Source organism: Aspergillus pseudotamarii, assembly GCF_009193445.1.
Source record: "Aspergillus pseudotamarii strain CBS 117625 unplaced genomic scaffold BDV38scaffold_4, whole genome shotgun sequence".
Lineage (NCBI taxonomy): Eukaryota > Fungi > Ascomycota > Eurotiomycetes > Eurotiales > Aspergillaceae > Aspergillus > Aspergillus pseudotamarii.
The window spans coordinates 666,342-682,928 of NW_022475018.1; the positions used below are offsets into that span (position 1 = coordinate 666,342).

The window sequence follows — 16,587 nt, forward strand, 5'->3', positions numbered from 1 at the left end:
TCTACCTAAACTTCGTGACGTTGCCACTTCCAGCTAGTAGTTGCTGTGTTCTCCGTTATGTCGGCAAAGCGGCCCTACTATAAACACCACAGTAATACAGATATGGCTCTTAATAGGGTTGGTTCGACTGACTCTATAAGTACATAGCATAGGTGCTGTGCTAGAGAATATATACTCTCAGGTACTACTAGTAATAATATATAAAATGTATTCGTTTCTATTGGCTACTCTGCAGGATGACCGCATTGGGAAAGCTTCTCCTTTTTTTCTTTGGAACCCGAAAGCTTTGACCCACGAACCAATTCCGAGACTCCCGTCCGAAAAGTCCTCCCTTTAGTGACTTACTAACGTTACTACCAACTTACCTTACTTAATACCATTGTTGAGCAAACGGTGGACGATCAGACTTTTTCTTATTTTGTTTTTCTTTTCTTTGATTTCTATCCTTGAAGGGTTTGCTCTTCTCCGTCCGTGAATCAGGTCGCAATTTATCTAGAAGATAATCTATCCATCCATCCAACGGCGTGGAGGGAGTCCAGAGCGTAAGTACCGCACGAGTGAACTACAGCCGCTACTTCACTAGTAGTTGGTGGCTTATCAACCTTATCGCCAAAACGACACACATGGCCATTTTAGAAATCCTTCCCCGGAGATCTCCTGATCAACTAACACTCCGACCTCGATCTGATAGACTACCAACACCTCCCACGAGCTTTTCTCCGTATAGTCGCATTCGCCTCAACCGCTAAATCCTTTGGCTCTGTACGGTCCCCCACTCGGGTTCGAAACGCGTTGTCAAACTTGCGTTGATTCGGTACGTGTTCTGGCAGAGTTCTCCTGGAGAACTGCGCTGCGTAAGCGTAACCATATCGCCATTGTACCTCTCTCTCCACAGGGGTGCTTACGACATGTATAGCTTTGACTGACGCATTACTCCTCGGTATCGTTTGCAGATTGTCGTATACTTTTAGATAGCGAACACATCGTGTATCGTCCAGCTTCCTCCATAACTGGTTGTCACTCCCGTTCAACCCTCACGCCACTGTGGTTTTCTAGCTTCAGTGCTTCCAAAATCCATACAAGACCACTTATCGCTGGGGATCACATTCGCTACCAAATCCGTCACTGTGTCCACTGAATTAAAGATGGGTGCCCGCACAAGAAGACAACAGGCCGCCTTGGCCGCTCAGTCGGATAGCAATGAGTCGCCGGCTGGCAATGGCACAGTGGAAAAGTCACCAACGAAGACTAGAACTTCGGGCAAGAAGGAAGTGAAGGAGAATGTATATTTGTTTGCCCCTAACCTTATTGGTAAGGAGCTTCTTCCCGCCTCGTCGATATTCCACGATGCTCCGAATAGACGCTTACCGGTGGTGCGGGATTAGGATATTTACGGGTTGTTCTGACGATGGCTTCGCTGTACTATATGCCGTTGCATCCGCGAACGTGCTCCCTTCTTTACAGTGTGTCTTGCTTGCTGGATGCCCTAGACGGATATGCAGCACGCTACTTCAACCAGTCCACCACCTTCGGCGCGGTTCTGGATATGGTGACGGACCGCTGCACAACTGCATGTCTGCTGGTGTTCCTGAGTTCGGCGTGGCCTCGCTGGTCTATCGTTTTTCAGAGTCTGATTGCCTTGGACATGGCCAGCCATTACATGCACATGTATGCTACCCTCAGCATGGGCGGGTCTGGCCAAAGTCACAAGAAGATCGATTCTAGTAGGAGCTGGATCCTGTACCAGTACTACAATAGCAAGGTGTGTTATACCCAGCATACAAGAAGTCCCATCCTAATCATATCTATAGACTGTTCTGTTCATCTGCTGTGCTCTGAATGAGCTTTTCTTCATTGGCCTCTACCTTCTTTCGTTCTCGTCCCCTATTCTGTCTCCGTCCCTTCTTCAACCCGTTCCAGGCTCCGGAGCCGACGCTGCACAGCCGGTCTCAACCGACTCGTTCGCCAGCCCATGGAGCGCTGGCGCGCTGGAGATGGCTAGGGCCAACAAGATTGACAGCACCTGGCCTTGGATCATCACCGGAATCTCGGCCCCCGTTATGGCTCTCAAGCAGATTATCAACGTGGTGCAGCTTGTCAAAGCTAGCAACTGGCTGGTTGAGGGTGATATTGCCAACCGCAGGGCGCTGCGCGGTAAGAAAAACTAGGCCCCTGGGTGCAGTTGTCGGTTTTATGGCCGCCGGTGAAACTACGGCTCTTTCGCGCCTAATACTGGGATAGCACTGCTGCCAGGGCCTGATTATCATCACCCTGCTTGCATGGCTTTGGTGCCTGGTTAATTCTTTGGGGCCGTGGAAAGCTGCCCCAATTCTTTGTCTCCTCTTCTCCTTTCTCCTTTATCACCTTGTTCCCTTTCTATGATGCCCCTTGCGGAAGATATGTTTCAGTTGGGAGGACAATATGGAATTATAGGTCTGTGCAGACCATTGCGGGGACAGACCCATTTCGAATGACTTAGTAGTATAATTGCTTCGACTGTCGCCTTTATTATGGGCTACCTATTTGCACCCCCTTTTTTTTTCTCTGCTTCTCATTTTTCATTTCTTTCTGTTTTTTTATAAACTTCAATTTTTCTTTTTCTTTTCTTTTCTTTTTTCCTTTCTCTCAGGCTGTCTCTTGACATGTTTTAAAAGATTCTAATCCGGTTCTGTGTATTAGTGGACATACAATTGCTTTCTAGTGAATGATTGTAGTGATCAGGAAATAATACGAAAAACAATTGAAAATGCTAGAGTCCCGTAAGTACTAATTAGCTTGATCCTTCTAGCGTTGCACTTGCATTTGCAGCGGTTAATCACGGGGAAGTCCGACTGCGGCTCCGGTGTCGGCGCGCGGGGTGACTCGAGATCCACCCCTCATGGCCATATAACTCTCGGTGCTCTCTGGTTCTGAGCTTGGTTTCTTGTCAGTGTTATAGTCCATTGTACTCAGACAGCTGCTTCACAATGTCTTCCTACAATATCGTCGTCTTTGGAGGAGACCACTGTGGTCCGGAGGTGAGAAGATACCGATAATCTTATACAGTTCTCATAGCCCGGATACTGACTATCGTTTATAGGTCACCGCAGAGGCCATCAAGGTAAGCACTTCGACCGCAAATCGACCTCTCGGAGGACCTGAGAAAGGATAATTTAGCATATGCTAACCTTGAGATTTGTCGTCGAATGGTTAGGTCCTCCGCACTGTTGAGAAGAATCGTGATGTCACCTTCAACCTTCAAGACCACCTGCTGGGAGGAGTACGTTTGCACTTTGTGTCCTCTGAGATACTGATACCATTTGGTACTGGCATATCGCTTACTGAGTAACATAGGCATCAATTGATGCTACAGGATCCCCCTTGACCGACGAGGCCTTGAACGCAGCTAAGAACGCTGATGCCGTTCTCTTGGGTGCCATCGGCGGACCGGTATGGCACACCTCAACTGTTCAAATATAGCCTAGACAAAATAATCTAACGCGAGACTAGAAATGGGGCACCGGCGCCGTCCGTCCCGAACAGGGTATCCTGAAGCTCCGTAAAGAAATGGGCACCTTCGGCAACCTGCGCCCCTGCAACTTCGCCGCACCCTCCCTCGTCGAGAGCTCTCCCCTCCGCGCCGACGTCTGCCGCGGTGTTAACTTCAACATCATCCGTGAACTGACGGGCGGTATCTACTTCGGTGAGCGCAAGGAAGACGACGGCAGCGGATACGCAATGGACACGGAGCCGTACTCGCGCGCTGAGATCGAGCGCATCATCCGCCTGGCCGCTCACCTTGCCCTGCAGCACGACCCCCCTCTTCCTGTGTGGAGTTTGGACAAGGCCAACGTCCTGGCTACTAGCCGTCTGTGGCGTAAGGTTGTCACCGAGGTCATGGCCAAGGAGTTCCCCCAGTTGAAGATCGAGCACCAGCTTATCGACTCCGCCGCTATGATTATGGTCAAGAACCCCCGCCAGCTGAACGGTATCGTTGTTACCAGCAACCTGTTCGGTGATATCATCAGTGATGAGGCTAGCGTTATCCCTGGGTCTCTGGGTCTGCTTCCCAGTGCTAGCTTGAGCGGCATCCCTGATGGAAAGAGCAAGGTTAACGGTATCTATGAGCCTATTCACGGTATGTCCTAGATCCCGCATTGCTTTCGTAACTTTGGTATATACTGACAGGGAGGAAGGCTCCGCCCCTGACATTGCCGGAAAGGGCATTGTTAACCCTGTCGCCGCTATTCTCTCCGTCGCTATGATGATGCAGTACTCCTTCGGTCTGTTCGCCGAGGCCCGCCTCATTGAGCAGGCTGTCAGCAACGTTATCGAGTCCGGTGTCCGCACTGGTGACATCGGCGGTAAGGCCACCACCGCTGAGGTTGGTGATGCTGTTGCTGCCGAATTGGAGAAGCTTTTGAAGTAAACGAGACCAAATAATAGGAGATGGAAGGATGAATGGGAAAAAGTTACAAATTTAGGCTCTATGCCCAATGAGATATGACCTTCTGGATAACTTATATAGATGACAAATATTTGAATTAATTCGCTTTTGATTCCCAGACCCTCGATGCTCCATGAAAATAATCCGTATAACGTGTAATGCTGAGTTTAATGTCCCACAATGCACCATGGAACCGATACAACGAAAGATGGGTATCTAAACAACCGGAACTCCGAATACCAACCTAGCCTTGATGCTCCCCATGCCCGTGATCCATACCTATATATGGGAGGACCTCCACCACCCATAAAGCACCAGGGCCTGCAAGAATCCCCAGCAACAATGCGCTTCTCGCTCCCTAGCGAATGACAGGCTCCCCCATCCAATCGGGCTCTTCTAGCGCAGCAACCTTTTCCGGGTTCGCATCCCCATGGATACCATGCCCATCCGTCCCATCATCCGCCGCTCCGCGAAGCGACTTCCGCATACTATGCCTCCGGATCCTCCCATCAGCAGAAGCGGACGGCGCATTGCCAATCCGCCGACGCTCGTCGTCCCGCGCAAAGACCTGGAACCCGCGCACATGGGTGTCCTTACCATTCTGATGATTCTCCATCACACGCATCTGGATCACCATCGCCTTGAGCACGCTCCCCGCGTACGGATCATCCTCGTCATCTTCGATGGTAGTCTCCTCATCGTCATCTTCGTACGCAGCCAGGTTGAACTCCGCCGGATTCTCCGTATCAGAAAACATGTAGTCCGGCCATGCCGAGGACTTCCCCTTCCCGCCCTTCCGCGCTCGATTTTGTCGCTTCTTCCGCACCCATCCTCCGTCCCGTCCGCCCACGCCTTCTAACGGTACATCGACCCACCCACACGGCGTCTCGTCTTCCCACGTCGCAAACTCAACGAGATCGTTCCCGCCCATGCCGGCAAGAAACGTCATCTTCGTGGGTGTGTAACTCTCGTCCAGGTCAAAGTCGAGGTATACCCGGATTTTAACCACCGCGACCAGCTTGAAGAAGTGTAGAGTAAGCGTGTGCGGCTGTGGGCCGTCAGATTGCCAATACTGTGTCGGCGAGGGGTGTCGCAGGGCCGAAACGCCGCAACCGGGCTTGTGAGTTGAAACGGTCCACGAGGCGAGCGAGGATATTTCTCGGAGGTTGCTGGGGAGCGGCGATGGCGATCTTGCTGTGGTAGGTGTTAGCTATTGTTTTTTATCCCCCGTACGTCTGTAGTGAGTTGCTCTGATGTAGAGTTTGGGGAAGGCTGTCATGGGTATTCCGGTAGATGGGGGGTTTTAGTCGTAGTAGTAGTAGTAGTAGTAGTAGTTTACCTCGATCGTGCATGATCTCGTCTTCGTCCTCGTCTATTACTTCTAGGTCGTCCTCGACCATCCCCTCCATGTCCTCTTCGGAGAGTTGGGCTTCGTGATCCGCGTTCTCTTGGGAGTTGTATTCATCGTGCTCGTATTCGTCTTCGAATTGACTGTCGTCTTCTTCCTCCTCGTCATCTTCCATCATCTGTGCCCGTGGACGTCCTGCGACTCCTCGGCCAAATAGGGAGAAGAGAGCCGCCTGGGCGGCGGCGGCTGGATGAGCTGGTTCGGCTGGTTCGATGGGCCCCGATGAGGGATGTAGCTGGGGGATGCCTTGCGCCGGCGGTGTCTGGAATTGAGACTGTGCCGCTGCATGTTGGCCCAGTCGTGACCTACTTGGGCGTTGTTGAGTGGACTCAGAGGGTGATTCTTCTGGAGCAGCGGGGTGCCGGCGGAGGAGATGGTGATGGCGAGGCATTGTGCGGTGGGGTATTTCGGGTTGGATGGAGTTAGTTGGTAAGGTTTATGTTTGGGGACTCATTTCTCTGTTTAATTGAGGAATGTAGCTGTATTCCGTGTAATCAGTTCTTTGATAATCTTCATCTTTCGCGTCGCTGCTCCGCGCTATCACGTGCCATCTTCTGTCCATGTCAAAACTAGTATAAAGGATGCGGTAAAAACAAGTACGTGATCTATTCATAGTCTCTAATTTCAATACTTTTTCTCGCAGGGTGCGCTTCCTGTTGAAATCGCGCTGTCTATGCTATATAGTGAAATGTTTGAAGAGTGGTATGATACAGTAACAACCAAAAAATACAGAAAGAAAGCAGCCCCATTAATAAGATGTATGACTCCTGGCCAGACCGGGCGTGATATCTCAAGTGTCGTATAGCCCAGTATTTCACTGTTCGGTATCTACATACCCTAGTTTCTCACCGACCTTGATGCGTTGACCCATCTCGATGGTCCAGTTCCAGCCACCCTCGCGTTTTCCTTCTTGATATCCTGCGTCGAACGACTTGCGGGTGCCCATAGGAGCCTCAAAGACCAGGACAATCGTACTGCCTAGTTGGAATCCTCCCATCTCCTCTCCCCTCTGGAGCGGATGGCCTCCGAGGGTCCTGCTGGCGTGCAGGTAGGTTGCCTCAACGAAACCGGGATACTGCTCACCTCGCTTAGCAGCGAGAGCTGCCGCCATATCTGCGGCGGTGTCCGTGGTGAGACTGTTTGTGCGCAGCTCGGAGTCGAAGTTCACTTTGATAGAACCCACATTGGTAGCACCAACGGGGGTATAACTGAAGAATCCCCAGCGCCAACGTCCCAGAAGGACAACCCGCTCGTTGAGAGTGAAGAGTCCTGGAAGGTGACGCTGCAGGTATGGAGAGACGGAATACAGTTCACCCGCGAAGTGTCGGCGGCTCTCGACCACCCAGGGCACGGGGGAGTGGAAACGGTGGTAATCGCCAGGTGCGAGGTAGATCACGACGTAGTAAAGTGCATTATTCGACTTGGGTTTCGGCGCATACCATGGAGTGCCGTCCCCACGAGCCAGATCAGCCCTGACTTCGGCTTCTGCTGCAGCCTTTGATCCTGTTGAAGCGTCCAACGATGCTGAGCGCTTCCTTGCGCCGCCCTGATCACCGGCGAAGAGAGTTGGTAGCGTGTAGGGAATGCCATTCATGGTGGCAAACTCCTCATCGGCTGCCATGTCAGCTGCATCTTTCTGCGAAGGTTCTGTCGAGTGATCGGTGAACTTCTTGGAGTGGTCAGCATGTGAAGGTGTAGCTGCCCCCAGAAGTGCATCCAAACTGTATGTAACTCCCTTGACCTGTTCTACTTCACCACGCTCGATCAGACCGAACTGAAGAATACGTCCATCCGATGGCGAGATAACTGCGCGGGTATCGGGGTCTAAGGGCCGGGCACCGGGCTTCAATCTGCGATAGAAGAAGGCCGCCAGGTTCGGGTAGGTGCGCAGATCCGGTTGTTCTACTTCATCCAAGTTGACGCCAAAAACCCATGAATAGAGCTTGAATCCAGGAGCGCGAAGGAAAACTGGAAGCTCAAGCTCATTAAAGCGGCCCCATAGCCGGGATATTGCTTTCAGTGGCAGGGTCGACATAATCTGAACCTGCCATGGCCCGCTTGGCCTGATTCTATGTCGTGGAGGTGGGTTTGTGATCTCATCTTCAGCTTCTCTTTCTCGGCGTTCCCGTTCCGCCCTTTGCGACTTGTAAAAATGGAGTATACCCAGGAGACCAATGCCGAGTCCTATCGGAATCGGATACCATTCCACCTTAGTGTTTCGGAGCGCAAATCGTAGTCGGGATCCGAAGCCCTTCGGCGCTGGGTTCTCTTGGTTGTTTTGGTTTTGATATTGTTTCCATGATTTCGAGAATTGCCTAGCAGTGGCTTTACGTCCAGCAGACGTCCTCAAGGCCACCATCTTCATCAATCCAGCATTCTCCCCGAGACGGGAGTCTCCAAAGTTCCGGCGAAGCACAGAACGGCTGGTAAGATACAATGTCATAATGCTGCTTACTCCATAATTAACGCCCCTGGTGGGGAGTAGTAACCGTCGGCACGAAACACTGAGGTTCCTAGACGTCAGTGAGCAACAGAAGGAGACCGAGGTCTTTCCCCCTCAAATCTCGTGCTTTTGCATCATGCTGCAGATCACCTTCACCGCCCGGCAGAATGAGCCGTCAGAAACGGCTTCAACGGCATGGCGTTCTTGGGGCTTTCTTCTTCACTTCTGCAGCGCAGAAACATGTTCTGAATCTGCTCTCCTGTATGTTTGACTTCGGTGTGATTGCCATTACCAGGATAACCTATATGTGTCGATCGTTCATGGTGGAGGTCCTATAATTACGTGCTGACCCCTGCCCGCCCACGGAAAAGGCCACCATTGTGACTTGGGCCACCTTTATATGCACCTTATCAGGGGAGTATACCAAGTCGCCGTGACAGTCCACTAGCCCGTTGTCAATTCACCTCTTCGCATAACATCCTCTTGAATAATACCCCATCGCCTAGATTTGTCTAATACCAATTTATATCTTTGGGGATATTCTCGAGACTGACCTTGCGCTTGTAAGCGCGTGAGCAATTACTTCATGTTATGATTACATCTACATTGGGCATAAGAACTATACAAAGATGACATCCAGTTGCGCCCCATCAGACAACTCATTGTCAAATTCAAACGCGACCAGTGGGACGCAAGCGTTTATTCTACATGTGCTGTGCCCATCGCTTCCTCCTCCCAATCGCTTTACATTCAATGATCTGGCACCTTCCATTCGTATCGCTGGCCTCAAGGCGCGAATATCCCAATCGATTCCCAATAGGCCACCACCGGAGACTCAAAGATTAATATATCGTGGAAAGCCCATCTCAAATGATGACTGGACTTTACAAAAGGTGTTAGAACCTGTAAACGTGAGTGTTACCAAGACACTTTGTTTTGGTTGGCGTGCCCACGCGTAGTTGCTTAACTAGATATGTCTATTAGGGCGCCGAATACTCCATGCATCTTGTTCTTCCGCCAGGTCCTCTACCAGCTCATGTGGCGACTTCCCCCAGACCCTCGCCATCGCCACAGTTCCAAGGACCCGCCGACATGCCTTCACCAGACCAGCTTTTTGCACCCAGCCGATCTGCCCCGCCATACCCAATGCAACATGGGCAAGAAGTTAGGTACCGAGGATCAATGGGTCCTAGTGAAGCAGATATTGGGCTAGCCCTGCGACGTAATATCGAAACCATCCGCCGCAAAATCGAACTGCGGGAGCAAGGGGGCTCGACCCTACCAGATCAGCAGGGAACTGAACAAACGCAACAATTTCCCTGGCAGAGTATGACGCCATTCCAATCTTCAACGACCACATCAACGTCAACGTCAACAATGTCGTCCCATCCATCAGACCTCAGTGCTAGTTTAGCTCAAGATACTAGACTACGTCTGCACATACTACGGCCGCAAATTGCGTTATGCGAAGACCAACTCAATCGAGGCATCGCGCCTCCTATGGACCAGGTGATTCGCATTCGGTCACAATTGTTTGATATCCTTGATGATCAGTATAGAAACCCCTTGTCTGAACGCGACGGCTCTATAGAAGCCTTGCTCACTCGGGTTTTCAACATCTACACTCGCGCAGATCAGCTCCGCGTAAGTCAGTCTAGGGCCACTGCACCTATGCAGCACAATATGTCCGATAGTCCTGCGAACAATGATCATGAACAGGCCCCCCTATATCTTCTTTCGTCGCCAAATGGATACCAGGCTCTAGTTACCGCTCCCGGCGCAGTGAGGACAATCGAATCGTCACTGAGCGCATTTCGTGCGGCGCAAACGTCACAGGCAATATCTGCCCAGGCCACTGGCCACCCGCCCCAGGCGCATCCCGATCCGAACGCTGCTGTCATGGAGAATGCCGTTCGGCAAGCCGTCCTTAATCAAAGATTGGCGAATAACGAGCCTGTAGGGTTCGCCCGGAGCATACGACGGATTTGGCTGTTTGTTCGGCTGTACTTCTTTTGCTATATGTTTAGCGAGCCCGGCACTTGGTCGCGAGTCCTCTTGGTGACCTTGGCTGTCATGGTATCTCTCCTGTCAGAAACCAGTGTCCCGCGCCAATTATACGGGATGATTATTTCACCAATCCAACGACACCTTGAGGGACTGATACACTTCTCTACTGATGAACACGTGCCACCGCGGCCCCAGGGCACAGATGCCACGGGTAACCGACCTGTCGCCCCAACGGGAATGCGCCATATTCTTCGAAGAGTAGAGCGATCTTTGGCACTATTTGTCGCCAGCCTGGTGCCGGGAGTTGGGGAGAGACATGTCGAGGTACGCAATGCAGCGGAGGCCGCTCGAAATGCAGAGCGCGCACGAGAAGAAGAGGAGGAGCGGCGTAGACAGGAGGAAACTAGCAACGGCGAAGGGGTGACTGAGCAGGAGCAGCAAGATCACGAAGAAAGTCCAACTTCCCGCCCAGCGTCGTCTGTAGCTAATCCCGCCACTGAAGACGGACTTCGTACCTCAATACCGCGAGAAGATGAACACGATGCAAGGTAATCACTCCCGTCGTTTCATGCATCTATTCTCATTATCTGTTGCGTTAGTGTTGTACATAGCTGGCGTTAAAGTAGCGTTGAAATTAGCGTAGATCCTTACAGACGGATTTAAAACATGGTGATCTGAAACCTTGCAATTAGACACGCTCGAGAATCTATTGTCTGGTATATAGTCTATTGGGGTTATTTACTAGCCTCCTCTAAACGGGCCTACAGCATGTGCAGAAATGTCACTAATCATCATCATCTAAGGTCAGGATCACAGCTTCGTGCCTGGCCTCTCCGTCGACGTATCTTGACTTGACGTAGGCAAAGCTGAAGACGGAGCCATGGGGCCGGTATCAAATGACTCTTCCCCGTTAAAGTGCCTGTAATGGAAAATGGTATCAGTTTACCAGTCAAAGCCCCGGAGGGAACAGGACAACTGATCAACTTACCACCCCCTCTCAGCGCCTCCGCTCAAAAAGCTACAGTCCCCATTCACAACACAGTCCCAACCCCCACTGACTCCCTTCCCGCCTTGCCAATCGGGTACAACCGTCCCAGGTCGAATAACTCTTGTTCCTGGCGCCAACTCCCGCTGGTCTGCGCCACCATCGCTAGCGGGTGTTGTTCCCCTTCGGACAAATGTACTTAGACCCGCCGTAAAAACATTAAAATCCTTTTCATCAGCATCCTCCGGCATGTTTCCGGTCAAAACTCGTCCCATAGCAATCAGTGGAGCCGCATGTGCACAGATCAGTATCGCCTTACTGGTGCGTTCCGACGGCGGCTGGGATGCTTCCAAGGCATTGATTTCAGCATCAACATCCGCAATAATGCCTGCTAAGGCCGTAGCTACTCGGTCGTGAAGTTGGGCAATTGTTTCACCACGGGTAGAGGGCATTAGATGAGGGTTGTAATTGGCTTCAGGGTCCGCGGCGAGAAGTGTGGGAAAATGGGACTTGAGGGTACCCGGTGATGCAGGAGAAGGGTGATCAAAGAAAGAAGTTGGACCGAACCACTCTCTATCAACATGTATTAGTTTTATCAGCAACGAGGCTGCAGCAGTGACATCATTTACGCGACTCCATTTTCGATCCTCACATCCAGGTCCGCATTTCGGTCTATACCTGTTTCTATAGAGGGCGCTGAGTTATGCCTCTCCCTCAGAGCTTCCACTGATGGCTGAATCGTCTGCAAACACCGATAGAAGGGACTCGAGTATATCCGAAACGGTTTCGGGGAAAATTCAGGGCTCACTAGATGCTCTGCGAGCTCGAGCGATTGGCGCACACCGTGCGAGGTTAGGGTTGGATCTACGGGATTGCCGGTTGGTGTTGGGAATTGAGACTTGTATTCGCCTGTTTTATAGTCGATTGTCCAATTTAGACGATGCTGTTTGTCCCTTCTTAGTTCCTTGTGTTGTTTGGTGGGGGTGGAGCCGAGATGGAGGTATACCCACGCCATGTCGAGTTAGATATATGGTGTCTAGAGGCATTGTGAAATGGGGTCTGATCAACGCTGCAGGTGCAATATCTTTAAGAAAACCTCTTGAATGGAAGTAATATATTTTAGAAATGTACAAGAAGATGAATGTTGCGGAGAAGAGATAAGAGGCAGAATGCGGAGAGGAAATGGACCTCGGTTAGATTTATCAAATAAATGACGCTAGAACTGATTGGGAATAAATACAAACACCCGTGACCCAATGAAGACCAGGATCTAATGAGATCTATCACAACAACATAGGAAGCTAACGATTACAGAAAACTTGCGCTCACATTCATGACACGACAGCAACAATCTCTCCAGGGGGGGAGGAAAGAGTTAATGAAAAGAAACAACAATACAATGCAGAAGTCAGAGAATCAATAAATATATTCAACATTATGGAATGAACAAGCTCTTACTCAATTGGATCTGCGTCCGGACGAGAGTATACAATTGTTGACGCAAGATTACGATTTGGTTCGGGTGTTTTGCCCTGATCATGCCAGGAATCAAGGCCGCTTCCTGGATAAACGCAGAAACCCCTCCACTGCTCAGGTAGTGGACCCAGAGACCTGACGATATCACTTATCACTCAGCCATAGGCCACGGTAGAAAAAGCCGAATAGCCGTTGAGGTAAAGCACTCCAAAAATAACCATATAACTCCACATGTAGCGGGCAAAACTTAGGTGTTTTCTATGAAGACGATCTGGGGAGCAAGATTCCATAGGCGGATAACCTTTTTGAATTACAGAATTATCAACTTTCAATGCCAAAACAAAGTCTCCAAGATAGAATATCTCTGTACGTAAGCTCTCAGGGACCTTAAGAGGCCCAGCCAGCTCCCCCTGTTTCCAGAGATTGTCAACTGGTATAATTTCCTTCAGTGGCCGACCGAGTACTTCGTATTTAGCACTCCTATTAAGACCGTGAAGAGGAGTGATCCCCCACATACAGTCCTTCTCATTCAAGTCTATCAAATATCAGTTGATATAAATAGGAAGAAAAGTTAAGGATTATATTTCACTTACCGCAATGTACAATTCCGGCTTTGTGTAGATTCTCTAAAGCCTCTAGTAATTGCCGAGCAGCGGACATGCGAGTAGCCATGGACCCATGGATGGAAACACCAGAACCCTATGATGGCCATTGTCTCCAGGTCTAGGAAGTAGAAAAGTGGCCAATATGTCACAAGATGTGAGGTATCCTGTACATCCTGAATGATCTTGTCTTGTATACGGATTTCTGACTCTCCCCAATCTCCTAAGATCAGGCACGTGTTAGGATTACTTTCTTGCCGCCCATATCACACATTCTAGACTCGTTTTATTTGTCCACAACTTTCTGGCGATGGTTGGCGTTCGTATGCCCTGTAGAATTGTTACGCATCAGTCTTGGATTTAGATTTCACAGTACCCTGCACTATGAGATATTACTGAAAGAGTCCAATAGAAATCATACCGTATTCCTCCAACGCAGTCCCTGCGCTCAAATACGCGGATATAATCGAAGCATTGCTCTTGGACGAGTTCTCGTATAGCTGCGGGACCGGCGGGACCGGTGCCCACTACAGCGACACGCTTGTAGCGAGGCGAAACCATGGCGAAAAGGCGTACGTAGTGCTACTATTGACATATTCAAACCCTTAGAATAAGCAGTAAGTTAGTAGGCACTAAATATCCACCAATTATCGACCGGGACTAATTGTCGCTAAGAACTAAGAGAACTCGAGCCTTATCAGTCCCCTATCGTTTCGTTGTCGTTGGCCAGTAGCCTATCGAATCTCCTATCGATAAGGAATTTGTGCCCTAACAACCCGAGCCTTTAGTATAGACGCTGTGTAGAGTCATTCCACCATTACTTCTATACAAGTAATAAAATACCCAATTAAATCAAGTTGTAAGAGAATAAAAACAAACGATCATCATTGCTCGCTAGACAAATGATGTTCTTGACCCCTGAAGAACTACACGCCCTTCAACCGATACTTTGAATATCCTGCGTAGGATCCCCCGTTCCCACAGGACTCCTAGTACGCTCTCCTCTTCAGCAAGAGCCCCATCCGAACCATGAAAATACTTCATAACAACAACAGGAGGGCTCTCACTCCTTGTATCTCTTTAATCCTGGTTCTTCTGCCCCAGTAACCCAATAACAGCCCGATATCTCTCAACCTAGGAGAAAGACCACGGAATCCGCCGAGTCCACGACGCAACCCAAAGCACCATCGAACAAAAGGTATTCAAACGATACCAGGCGCGCGAGGCTCTCCTCGATCCCGTCTCCTGGCTATTCGCCTTAAGCTCGTTCACTCTCATGCTGAGCAACAATCTCGCATTCAAGCAAAGCCTGTTATACCTTCAGATCGAAGTTTTCGATCTCGGATCAACGCTGGTCTGGGTTGCTGAGGGCGGCTTTGCCATGGTGGTCGCCATCGTCGCTTCACTCCTCTTGAAGCTACTGCCATAGGACAGGACCGTCCCATTGCTCGCGTGTCTGCTCCTAGCCTATAGCACCCAGGGGACGACGTATATCATCTCACTAGGCTAGGCTGCGTCTAGCTGCGCTGGGTATACGAAGAAGCTTACCCGGAGCGCGATGTTCATGGCTGCGTATGGTGTGTCGAACATTATTTCCCCGCAGATGTGGAAACACGGCGGACCGCGGTATTATGGGACGTGGATTATGCAGATAGCTGCTGGGAACTTGGGGGCTGCCTTCGTGGAGGTTCGGGGTGAGGAGGAAGGAAGAATAGTCGATGTGGATGTTTCAATGCTGGATTTGACGGATTTGGAGAATAAGGTTTTTATATAACCTCTGTAAAGGATCTGTGACTATTGGTAACAAGACACCCAAGCTTTGCGATTAGATATGTACCGTCAATAGAACTGTAAACTTTACAGCTTTAGAAGTGCTTCGAATGTTTATAGTGATACTGTGCAAGACCTAGTCACATGGTATAGCGAATATGTATTTGAGTTTTTTTTTTTTTTTTTTTTTTTTTTTTTTTTTTTTTTTTTTTTTTTTTTTTTTTTTTTTTTTTTTTTTTTGTCAAATAAGAATGGTCTTTTTAAGGCCGTATTTGTTGCCGCTATTCTGAGGTACAAGCGCTATTTCTATACTACATCGTTTATATCTATATTTATGGGCAAATGACCCCTCGATAACAATTCAGATACGCATCCTAACCTTCAATTTGTCCTCCCTCACAATCTCCTCTTCCTTCTGCAATAGCTCCTCCATGTCCCAAGTCACTGAGACATACCTAGCAGCTAACCACTTCCGTCTTTTCTCAGTAAGGAATACCAACGTATCTGCACACAGCTCTGGCGTTTCTGTCAAAGCCTTGTGCATCTGTTCAGGAAGCCTCTTTCCCATATCCGTTGGCACCCCGCCAGGGTGCACAGCAAAAGTCAGAACATCGTCCGGTCCATGATCCGCATCCAAGAATTCCGTAAAGCGAAGAACAGCGAGTTTGCTGGTTTGGTAAGCTGAAGCTCCAGGCGATGTCAAATGCGCCGCAATGCTGCCCAAGTTTACAACGATCCTGTCTCCGCCTTTGCTCAGCATCTGCGGAAGAAACGCCCGAGTAACTAAGTATGGCCCCATGACATTGACGGACCATGTCTTCTGCCATTCGGATGGGTCGCTTTCCGCGATTTTGACGCGTTTCTCAAGGTACCCGGCGTTATTAATAAGAATGTCCAGACGGGGGAACGATGAGGCAATCGAGGTGGCCGCTGATGATGCACTCTCTGCATCTGTCACATCTAGTGTAACAGGTACTACTTGGGGAGCTGGCTTGCCTGCCTCCTCTGCGGCCTGAGTAAGAAGTGGTACGAGCGACGAGAGATCTGTACGAGCGCCGACGCCGATCCCAGCACAGCCGGCTTTTGCATATGATAACGCAGTGGCCCGCCCAATGCCTTTGGATGCGCCTGTTATGAAGATGTACTTTCCGCTTAGGTCACATTTACGCGGATCAATAGCTGGGTAGGTGTCGGTGTGGCGCGTCGGGGTGAAGTAAACCCCTGGACTTGATATCAGCATTGCGCTCATAGGGCTTTAGATTCGGAGTTGAAGGAAACCTCAACGTTACCTGTATGCAATGCGTCACTCATTATGCACGATTCGTATATACACAGTACGGAACTGAGACGATACCGCTGTGTAGGTCGGGAGAAGAGGGGCAAAAGGCGAAGAGTGGGGCGGAAGTTAAAGTCGTGATAAAGATGATTTGTCGCAAGTTGTAAATTTCCACGAGATTATTAATTCGATCG

General features: G+C 49.9%; 7 protein-coding genes across 7 annotated transcripts; 3 read left to right on the forward strand and 4 right to left on the reverse strand.

Annotated features, from left to right (window-relative positions):
• Positions 1-676: 676 nt before the first annotated feature.
• On the forward strand, positions 677-2,749 carry BDV38DRAFT_235308 (CDP-diacylglycerol--inositol 3-phosphatidyltransferase). The gene is made up of 3 exons (XM_032053322.1): positions 677-1,311; positions 1,386-1,762; positions 1,812-2,749. The coding sequence occupies exons 1-3, from the start codon at positions 1,146-1,148 to the stop codon at positions 2,166-2,168; spliced, it is 900 nt and encodes a 299-aa protein (XP_031918670.1). The 5' UTR covers positions 677-1,145; the 3' UTR covers positions 2,169-2,749.
• Positions 2,750-2,895: 146 nt separating this feature from the next.
• Positions 2,896-4,487, forward strand: leu2A (3-isopropylmalate dehydrogenase LEU2). Its single transcript, XM_032053323.1, has 6 exons — positions 2,896-3,017; positions 3,080-3,100; positions 3,194-3,259; positions 3,334-3,429; positions 3,490-4,117; positions 4,176-4,487. Exons 1-6 carry the CDS (start codon positions 2,967-2,969, stop codon positions 4,406-4,408), a joined length of 1,095 nt encoding a protein of 364 aa, XP_031918671.1. The 5' UTR covers positions 2,896-2,966; the 3' UTR covers positions 4,409-4,487.
• A 297-nt stretch (positions 4,488-4,784) lies between these two features.
• On the reverse strand, positions 4,785-6,225 carry BDV38DRAFT_278130 (anaphase promoting complex subunit DOC1; the record flags this gene model as incomplete). The annotated part of the gene is made up of 2 exons (XM_032058650.1): positions 4,785-5,620; positions 5,766-6,225. The coding sequence occupies 2 exons, from the start codon at positions 6,223-6,225 to the stop codon at positions 4,785-4,787; spliced, it is 1,296 nt and encodes a 431-aa protein (XP_031918672.1).
• A 374-nt stretch (positions 6,226-6,599) lies between these two features.
• BDV38DRAFT_127466 (phosphatidylserine decarboxylase 1) lies at positions 6,600-8,468 on the reverse strand. The gene has a single exon (XM_032051239.1). It carries the CDS (start codon positions 8,275-8,277, stop codon positions 6,649-6,651), a length of 1,629 nt encoding a protein of 542 aa, XP_031918673.1. The 5' UTR covers positions 8,278-8,468; the 3' UTR covers positions 6,600-6,648.
• Positions 8,469-8,816: 348 nt separating this feature from the next.
• On the forward strand, positions 8,817-10,923 carry BDV38DRAFT_127472 (uncharacterized protein). The gene is made up of 2 exons (XM_032051240.1): positions 8,817-9,188; positions 9,262-10,923. Exons 1-2 carry the CDS (start codon positions 8,907-8,909, stop codon positions 10,834-10,836), a joined length of 1,857 nt encoding a protein of 618 aa, XP_031918674.1. The 5' UTR covers positions 8,817-8,906; the 3' UTR covers positions 10,837-10,923.
• A 126-nt stretch (positions 10,924-11,049) lies between these two features.
• BDV38DRAFT_127479 (phosphoglycerate mutase family protein) lies at positions 11,050-12,383 on the reverse strand. The gene is made up of 4 exons (XM_032051241.1): positions 12,280-12,383; positions 11,899-12,212; positions 11,273-11,842; positions 11,050-11,203 (listed from the first exon to the last, which is right to left on the reverse strand). Exons 1-4 carry the CDS (start codon positions 12,313-12,315, stop codon positions 11,095-11,097), a joined length of 1,029 nt encoding a protein of 342 aa, XP_031918675.1. The 5' UTR covers positions 12,316-12,383; the 3' UTR covers positions 11,050-11,094.
• Positions 12,384-15,478: 3,095 nt separating this feature from the next.
• BDV38DRAFT_278134 (SDR family NAD(P)-dependent oxidoreductase) lies at positions 15,479-16,428 on the reverse strand (the record flags this gene model as incomplete). The annotated part of the gene is made up of 2 exons (XM_032058651.1): positions 15,479-16,338; positions 16,407-16,428. The coding sequence occupies 2 exons, from the start codon at positions 16,426-16,428 to the stop codon at positions 15,479-15,481; spliced, it is 882 nt and encodes a 293-aa protein (XP_031918676.1).
• Positions 16,429-16,587: the final 159 nt, after the last annotated feature.